This window comes from Phyllopteryx taeniolatus, chromosome 8 (assembly GCF_024500385.1).
Source record: "Phyllopteryx taeniolatus isolate TA_2022b chromosome 8, UOR_Ptae_1.2, whole genome shotgun sequence".
Classification (NCBI taxonomy): domain Eukaryota; kingdom Metazoa; phylum Chordata; class Actinopteri; order Syngnathiformes; family Syngnathidae; genus Phyllopteryx; species Phyllopteryx taeniolatus.
In genome coordinates, this window is record NC_084509.1 from 20,835,001 (window position 1) to 20,844,994 (window position 9,994).

Below are 9,994 nucleotides of genomic sequence, written 5' to 3' on the forward strand. Positions count from 1 at the left end.
CTCTGTCTGGCCAACCTGTATAGATCCTTTTCTCCTTCCTTAGTGTCCTACCAGCCATTCATGTCATCATATGCCTCTTGTTTGGCCTTTGCCACCTCTACCTTTGCCTTATGTCGCATCTTAATGTATTCCTTTTGCCTCTCCTCGGTCCTCTCAGTGTCCCACTTCTTCTAAGCTAACCTTTTTCCTTGTATGATTTCCTGTACTGTGAGGTTCCACCACCAAGTCTCCTCTCCTGCCTGCCTCTCTGAGCACCTTGGCTGCAGTGGTATATATATATATTTCTCAAATGCAGCCCTATGGGTGCTATATTTATATGTAAAATACAGCCCTATGGGGGGCACAAGCCAGTGCTAACTGTAGGGCGGTCCCAAGCCCACATAAATGCAGAGCGTTGCGTCAGGAAGGGGACCCGGCTTAAAACTTTGCCAAACAAATATGAGCCTTCATCCAAAGAATTCCATATCGGATCGGTTGTGGCCCGGGTTACCAACATCGTGGGTCGAAGAAGTGGAAAGCGGGTTCTTCGGCAGATAGAGAAGAGGAAAGCACAGAGCCTAGAACTGAATGTGGGGACTTTGAATGTTGGGACAATGACTTGGGAGTTGGTTGACATGATGATTAGGAGAAAGGTTGATATATTGTGTCCAGGAGACCAGGTGCAAAGGCAGTAAAGCTAGAAGTTTAGGGGCAGGGTTTACATTATTTTACCATGGTGTAGATGGGAAGAGAAATGGAGTCGGTATTGCCCCACAGGTAGGATGTGACCTAGAGGTGAAAGAGAAATTCTGGAAGGAGCTAGACGAATTAGTTCTGAGCATCCCAGACAGAGAGAGAGTCGTGATTGGTGCAGATTGTAATGGACATGTTGGTGAAGGAAATAGGGGTGATGAAGAAGTGATGGGTAAGTACGGCATCCAGGAAAGGAACTTGGGACAGATGGTGGTAGACTTTGCAAAAAGGATGCAAATGGCTGTAGTGAACACTTTTTTCCCCAGAAGAGGCAGGAACATAGGGTGACCTACAAGAGCGGAGGTAGAAGGACACAGGTGGATTACATCTTGTGCAGTCGATATAATATGAAGGAGGTTACCGACTGTAAGGTTGTGGCGTGTAAAATGACTCTGGTGGTGGGGAGGAAGATTAGGAAGACAAAGGCAGAGCAGAGAACCATGTGGTGGAAGCTGAGACAGGACGAGTGATGTGCAGCTTTTCGGGAAGAGGTGAGACAGGCTCTCGGTGGATGGGAGGAGCTTCCAGAAGACTGGACCACTGCAGCCAAGGTGATCAGAGAGGCAGGCAGGAGAGTACTTGGTGTATCTTCTGGCAGGAAAGGAGAGAAGGAGACTTGGTGGTGGAACCTCACAGTACAGGAAATCATACAAGGAAAAAGGTTAGCTAAGAAGAAGTGGGACACAGAGGACCGAGGAGAGGCGAAAGGAATACATTGAGATGCGACACAGGCCAAAGGTAGAGGTGGCAAAGGCCAAACAAGATGACATGTATGGCAGGTTGGACACTAAAGAAGGAGAAAAGGTCTATACAGGTATGCCAGACAGGGATAGAGATTGGAAGGATATACAGCAGGTTAGGGTGATTAAGGATAGAGATTGAAATATGTTGACTGGTTGGTGCCAGCAAGATGGAACGAATACTTCGAGGAGTTGATGAATGAGTAAAATGAGAGAAGGGAGAGTAGAAGAGGTAAGTATGGTGGACCAGCAAGTGGCAGTGATTAGTAAGGGGGAAGTTAGAAAGGCATTAAAGAGGATGACAAATGGCAAGGCTGTTGGCACTGATGAAATTCCTGTGGAGCTATGGAAGCATCTAGGAGAGGTGGCTGTGGAATTTTTGACCAGCTTGTTCAACAGAATTCTAGCACGTAGGAAGATGCCTGAGGAATGGAGGAAAAGTGTGCTGGTGCCCATTTTTAAGAACAAGGGTGATGTGCAGAGCTGTGGGAACTATAGAGGAATAAAGTTGATGAGCCACACAATGAAGTTATGGGAAAGAGTAGTGGAGGCTAGACTCAGGACAGAAGTATTTGCGAGCAACAGTATGGTTTCATGCCTAGAAAGAGTTCCACAGATGCATTATTTGCCTTGAGGATGTTGATGGAAAAGTACAGAGAAGGTCAGAATGAGCTATATTGTGTCTTTGTAGCTCTTGAGAAAGCCTATGACAGAGTACCCAGAGAGGAACTGTGGTACTGTATGCGGACGTCTGGAGTGACAGAGAAGTATGTTAGAATAATACAGGACATGTACGAGGGCAGCAGAACAGCGGTGAGGTGTGCTGTCGGTGTGACAGACGAATTTAAGGTGGAGGCGAGACTGCATCAGGGATCAGCCCTGAGCCCCTTCCTGTTTGCAGTGGTGATGGATAGGCTGACAGATGAGGTTAGACTGGAATCCCCGTGGACCATGATGTTTGCAGATGACATTGTGAGCTGCAGTGAAAGCAGGTGGAGGACCAGTTCGAAAGATGGAGGCATGCACTGGAAAGCAGAGGAATGAAGATTAGCTGAAGTAAGACAGAATATATGTGCATAAATGAGAGGGGTGGTGGGGGAAGAGTGAGGCTACAGGGAGAAGAGATAGCAAGGGTGGAGGACTTTAAATAGTTGGGGTCAACTGTCCAGAGCAATGGTGAGTGTGGTCAGGAAGTGACGAAACGGGTCCAAACAGGTTGGAACAGGTGGAGGAAGGTGTCAGGTGTGTTATGTGACAGATGAGTCTCTGCTAGGATGAAGGGCAACGTTTATAAAACAGTGGTGAGGCCAGCCATGATGTACGGATTAGAGACAGTGGCACTGAAGAGACAACAGGAAGCAGAGCTGGAGGTGGCGGAAATGAAGATGTTGAGGTTCGCTTTCGGAGTGACCAGGTTGGATAAAATTATAAATGAGCTCATCAGAGGGACAGCCAAGGTTCGATGTTTTGGAGAAAGTTAGAGAGAGCAGACTTCAATGGTTTGGACACATCCAGAGGGGAAATAGTGAGTATATTGGTAGAAGGTTGATGAGGATGGAGCTGCCAGGCAAGAGAGCTAGAGGAAGACCAAAGAGAAGGTTGATGGATGTCGTGAGGGAAGACATGAGGGCAGTTGGTGTTCGAGAGGAGAATGCAGGAGATAGGCTTACATGGAAAAGGATGACGCGCTGTAGCGACCCCTAAATGGACAAGCCGAAAGGAAAAGAAGAAGATATATATATTTCTCAAGTTATAAGTGAGCTGAAATATCCACAGTTGGGCTGACAGTGCCAAACAAATACTACAATACATGAAAGCTGTTGTTTTTGTTCGTCTAAATGTAAACAAGAGTAGCGCGTCGTTGCCTTTATGGTAACGACGACCTTCCCAATATGGCCGCCACGTACACACGACGATCAGCAGGGTAGGCTCATCTAGTGTGAATACCTATGTCCGGGAAGCCCAATGGAAGACGTTGTGTGAGGTCATGTGAGTGTCGTTTGATTGGTGAAGGGGACATAAACGTCACTTGCGCTTAAATTGAATGACGCAAAGACCGTCCGATGTGAAGGTCAAAGTCGTAATCTCGTGCACGAAATAGTTGCTAAATAAGCAATAACTGATAAATAAAAGTAGCGAGCGACATTTAGATCTTTGTAACGGAGTAAAAGTACTGTGACTTATTAACAGCAGAAGCGGCAGAAGTTATTTTCTGGTCTCGTCAACACCTGTGACTTCGAGAGCAGAGGCGGAACCTCAGGGCGCATATTCACCCACCACGGCGTAATATTCACAATTACCACTGTGTGGATGGTGGATGTGTAGAATGGATTTAGCTGCCAGCATTCAAGAGTACGAAACAGCCTATGATGACAGTTAGAAAGAGGGCTAAGTGGCGATGACCGAATCTGAGGCTGCTGCTACAACCCCAATTCCAATGAAGTTGGGACATTGTGTTAAACATAAATAAAAACAGAATACAATAATTTGCAAATCATGTTCGACCTATATTTAATTGAATACACTACAGAGACATGGTATTTAATGTTCAAACTGATCAACTTGTTTTTAGCAAATAATCATTAACTTAGAATTTTATGGCTGCAACACATTCCAAAAAAGCTGGGGCAGGGTCATGTTTACCACTATGTTACATCACCTTTTCTTTTAACAACATCCAATAAACGTTTGGGAACTGAGGACAAGAATTGGTGAAGCTTTGTAGGTGGAATTCTTTCCCATTCTTGCAGTCCGGGGTCTCCATTGTCGTATTTTACGATTCATAATGCACTACACATTTTCAATGGGAGACAGGTGTGTAGTGCAGGCACGCCAGTCTCATAACTGCACTCTTTTACTCCGAAGCCACGGTGTTGTAACACGTGCAGTCTGTGGTTTGGCATTGTCTTGCTGAAATATGCAGGGGCGTCCATGAAAAAGATGTTGCTTGGATGGCAGCATATGTTTCTCCAAAACCTGTATGTACCTTTCAGCATTAATGGTGCCTTCACAGATGGGTAAGTTACCCATGCCATTGGCACTAACACAGCCCCATACCATCACAGATGCCGGCTTTTGAACCTTTGATGATATTATGGACCGTAGATGATGAAAGCCCTAAATTCCTTGCAATTGTACGTTGAGGAACATTGTCCTTAAACTGTTCGACTATTTTCTCACACACTTGTTCACAAAGTGGTGAACCTCGTCCCACCTATGCTTGTGAATGACTGAGCAATTCAGGGAAGCTCCTTTTATACCCAATCATGGCACCCACCTGTTCCCAATTGGCCTATTCACCTGTGGGATGTTCCAAACAGGTGTTTGATGATGAACGTGTTGCAGCCATAACATTTTAAGTTAATGATTATTTGCTAAAAATAATAAAGGTTATCAGTTTGAACATTAAATATCTTGTCTTTGTAGTGTATTCAATTAAATATAGGTTGAACATGATTTCCAAATCATTGTATTCTGTTTTTATTTATGTTTAACACAACGTCCCGACTTCATTGGAATTGGGGTTGTACATGGATTCTGCCCCGACCATCCAGCCAAGCTCTCAGATTGATGAAGTTCCCAGAGGTGTTGTTACAATGTAGGACTCTGCATCGACTGACTGGGCTAAGTCCTCAGAAAGACCCACTTTCTTCAAGGCATCTACCTGCAGCACTTCAGTTCATCTCATTAAATGGACTTTCATTCTTTATCGCTAACATTACACAGCACCATATTGTGTGATAAATGCTGTGTACACTGCATCTATTGCAACCTGGTCATCCTGGAAGAGGGATCGATCCATCTGTGGTCCCTTCTCGAAGGTTTCCCCCACCCCCAAATGGAGTTTGGAGTTTTTTTCCTTGTCTGGTTGAAGGGTTTTGATCAGGTGAGATCACCGATCGTTGTCAACGGTGGGCCTGTGAAGCCCTTGTGATTGAGGGCTACACAAATAAACTTGACTATATAATCTCCAATTTAAAGTAACTTTCTATGCTGTTAGCACCAACCAATTAATTATTTTTTTATTCTCAAATTAAATTGTAATGTTCCAGTCGGATTACCCAGTAAACTATTGACTGCAATCCAACAACTCCTCCTCTCTCTGTGTGTGACACACTCTGGCCTCTCCCTGAGTAATAGCCAGCTCTTATTTCCTTTCATAAAGGCAAACGAGTGCACAACTTGCCAGCTATGACTCAGTTGCAGTCTGTTCTGTAGCACCTTGTCGTGTGTATTATTAATAGATAGCGGGTGATCTCACATCAGTACATAAGACACTTTCAATTGTTAACGGGAAAAGTTAAATCCATGCAAGTGCTCCTGACAAACATCAAATCAATAGGATGTTTAGGGGCTGTTACTTTTGTGTCGTGGAATGTTTTACCGTTTTCCTGTATTCCCGGACCATCTTCAGTTTTTCTTCTTCACCCTTGCTCTCATCCCTCTGTTCAATGCTGCTGATTATCCTCCAGGAAGCTCTCCTAGCACCAATCACATTCTTGTAGGCCACTGATAGGAGGTTCCTCTCCTCCACTGTGAGCTCCACATCCATGCCCGCCACATTCTTCATAAACAACACCATCTCTGTTGACAAGACACATGCAACACTTTAACACCTTTATTCAGCAGATGAGAACTGTGTATCATGTCCATGTTGCAATGCCTGAACCACCAGCTGTCTGACATCTGCTCTAAACCCCCAATTTTATTTTGATCACATTTGATTATTGGCAACATTTCAACTTGATATGTAATTACAATACTACAAATATTAATTTGGTGTTCTAAAACATCTAGTTATATTCACCTTTACATAAGGATGTTCGATACCACTTTTTTTTTTCCAAACCAATACCAGTACAAGTATTCACTGGTATACTTACAGATACCACTCGTACTTTTGATACATCAAATTTGAATAAACAAAATGACAGATATTTGTGAACAAAGACCTTCCTTTCTTTCTGGCGCACAAGATTCGCCGATGTGTCAAACCGCCGTACTGTAGCGGCAACTATTGACAAGGAGGACTTACGCGAGGGTCAAGATTTTTCGGTCGTAAAAGATCAATGGTTGGTATTGGCACCCTTTACGAGTACCTGATACCTTGAAATAAGGCTGGTATAGCCCCAATGCCTGGTATCCGTACTCACCTATCACTACATATCATAGTGTTGGTATTTCTTTCTCTTGTATATACATTGCAAGAGTCACTCAACATTGGCTCATTAAACATGGCAGTAAGTGGACGACCGCATGGGTTTATAAAAATGCTTCGGTCTATCCAATGCAGTAAAGAAGGAGCTCAAACCTGCATTACCACGTTGCAAGAAAGTGTGGGAGCACCACCCTCAGTCCAGGATCTGACATATTTCAAGTCTACAAACGTGCTTTAAAAAAAACAACAACGAACATTTACAATTGGAAACCTGTTGCCGAACAACTACATTAACTTGAATACATTCCAGCCAGGTTTCCATGTAGTCAGTAGACCATCAATCTCTCCCACTGCTCCCAATCGCGTGAGTGAGTCATGGCACATTCATTTAACGTTACTAAGCAACCTATAACTGTCGCACAGGCAGCCGTCTAAAAACAGCCCCGCAGAGACCAGTAACGGTATGACAGTCAAACGGCAGTGAACGAGATCAGAAAGGGGAGGAAGAGGGGCTCGTTTACGTCAATCGCGCTGAACTCCGCGGCCATGAGAACAGGAGAGGAAGGAACAACCCATCGAGTCAACAGTTGTTCTCCCACTCCCTCACAATACACTCCCTGTGGCTAACTTTCAACCAAACCCCAATCCGCTTCATGGCAATGATTAATAAAAACTTCAACGAAGCCACTGCGTGTGTTTGTAAGAAAGGCAGAGGGGAGCAGAGACTGTGTGGTGCAGGGAGGCAACTCCTGACAGCTCACGCTCTACTGATCCGCCATTTTGTTGTAGCCCTTTCGCTAACGTTAGCCGCCAATCTACGGCACTTGTTTAATCCCCTTTCAATTCTCACAGCTGCTGCCAATGCCGTTCATGTGGATTTGGCGCAAGCATCTTTTGTCTAGACACAGTACCGAGTTACTCGCGATACAGCCAAGCTTCCTTTATTGGCAGCATGCGAAGCGCCACTCTGTTAACATTCGTTAGCTCGCAGGGAAGAGAGGAAAAGGGGGGGGGGGGGAATTCGAGCAGTGAGCATGTCCCAGTGCAAGTGTGCTTACCGTCATATCGCTCGGCCTGCTCAGCGAGTTTTGCCTGGTAAACGCATTCCTCTCGCTCTGCCATTGCGAACAGAACAGTTTGTGGGGAACCGTCGAAAGTGACAAATAAATTTGTCGGGAGGGGAGGGGGGACACACACGATAATGTGTGTCGTCTGTCAGCTGTTCCTAGAAACCAACTGGGTCGACTCGAAAGCTGTTCCGCCCAACCGGCAACACAGAGAGGATGGAGTAAAGATGGCGGCCAAGTCTCATCCGGGTAATCGCACACGCACCTGAATCATCAGCTCTGATACGTCAAATACGCATTGTTTGACTTTAACTGGAAATAGTGCGTAAGCATGTTGCGTGTCTTCCCCAAATAATCCCCTGAATATATTTTGGGAAATATGGAATCCGGGAAACATCGTGAAATTACTTCACACAATGGGATTTCATGTAATTGCAGTGCCACCCCTCCCCGAACGATCATTGAATGGCGGAAGTTCTCTTGCAGACAACCAAGGATCTTTGGCTGTTTCTAGCGGGACTTCCTTTACGCGTTTGAAGTACTGCTTCTTGTGTCTAATCGAGGGGTGTCAAACTCATTTTTGTCTCGGGCCGCATTGTAGTTATGATTTCCCTCAGAGGGCCATTAGAACAGTGAAACCATATAGATGTTTAATCACCAAATCATATTACCACTGCACAACAAATTGAGAGATATCTAGTTTTGAAATCAGAAGACAAGGATAATAGATTGTCCAAGTATTGTTTAAGTTACTGTAGAAGAAGGGTTTGGTAACAGAAAAATGCAATAGCTCAACATTATTGTTTGTTATTATGACAATTTGGGTACAGATTTGAGCAAAAATCACAGAAATTGACGAGCATGATTTGCTTTCGCGGGCCACATAAAATGAGGCCTTGAGTTTGACACCTATGGTCTAATCCCTTGTATTTTATACCCCTCCTTTAACAATTTTTGTTGTTGTAATGCATCCATTCTTAACACATTTTCCAACTTTAACTTATGAGAATGCAGTTCCCAAACATATTAATGTGCAGTATAATATAAATTTTGGGTGATAGCGATGATCAGTTGGTTCTCAAACTTTACATGCCAAGTACCACCTAAAAAAAGTACATTACCCTCCAAGTAACATCATCGTGACCAACATTAAAATGCAGTATCATAGTATGGCTAAGTGTAAATCCAAAATGAGACATCTATTTTTCCTAAAAAGGACATTTAATCTTATTGTAAGCCACTGTAACATTATGCAGTTTGAATATTAAAACTATGCTACAATATAGAAAAGTAAAAAAACTTATCATAATCAATTAAATGTTTGCACATAAACGTTACATCAAAAATTGTACTTAAGTAAAAGTTTAACAACAGTTAAGATTAAATACAAACAGTTAAGATTAAATACAAATGTACTAAAAAGTTAAATACAACTGAACTGTACTCAAACAGTGATTCTTTCCCGGTCTCAAACTTGCAATATTTTGTGGTCCCCTAAATGACAAAGTTTTTGTGTTAGCACGGCCCGCGTGTTTTTCTCAAATGCACCTTTTTGCTGAGTCGTTTGGCAAATTATTGCCCTGGGCGTTCTATATGCATTTTAGCACCTTTGGGCTACCAGAGCTCAGGCTTGTGATAGCTTCCGGTGGTGTTTGTTGACAAGTTAGCCAATGCCAATTCGCGAATATATCCCATCACTCAGTCCCATCACATACTTCTCAAAACATGTCAAGAAGAGAAAGGTTGGCGACAAGCACAATTCCGGGAAAAGGGAAGAGAATCCTATGTTCTTAAGAATCATTCATGTTCTGAACTGTTATTGATTGACAGATTGAAAAGGTTAGATCATTTGTCCATTTTTTGAATACTTGAAACTGTTTTTTTGTGGAATGGTTGATGTGGCCCTGCCTCACCCAAACTCTACCTCCAGCGACCGACAGGTAAATTGAAAAGAACGATTGACAACTTCTTTGTGAAGAATGTTAAGGCCAGATTCGTGACATTGTCCAAATTAACGCTCCTACACAGAACACTTGAAGCACCAACATTTTTCAGTAAGATACCAGTCTTGTGGAATTGTGCTTCGAATAAAGACATTTATGTTGACTAGATTGTTAATTAGTTACTAGTGTATACATATCCTGTAAAAGTGCGGTGTTGAATGCGATGTGGTCAAAAAATTAGGTGCACCCAACTTTTGTGCTGGTGCACTCAAGAAAAAAGGTTGGGCACACCAGTGCATAAAGTTAGTCTATAGAGCTCTGCCCTGTAAATAAACTCACACAATTTGAGGGAAA

At 43.5% G+C, this 9,994-nt stretch overlaps 1 protein-coding gene across 1 annotated transcript in view; it reads right to left on the reverse strand.

Moving 5' to 3' along the window:
• Positions 1-7,931, reverse strand: part of ywhae1 (tyrosine 3-monooxygenase/tryptophan 5-monooxygenase activation protein, epsilon polypeptide 1) — a 27,826-nt gene extending 19,895 nt beyond the window's left edge. Inside the window, exons 1-2 of the mRNA XM_061782347.1 lie at positions 7,689-7,931; positions 5,857-6,056 (exon numbers count right to left, since the gene is read on the reverse strand). Coding sequence (XP_061638331.1) covers positions 5,857-6,056; positions 7,689-7,752 — 264 coding nt within the window. The 5' untranslated portion in view covers positions 7,753-7,931. The remainder of the gene's footprint in view (positions 1-5,856; positions 6,057-7,688) is intronic.
• Positions 7,932-9,994: the final 2,063 nt, after the last annotated feature.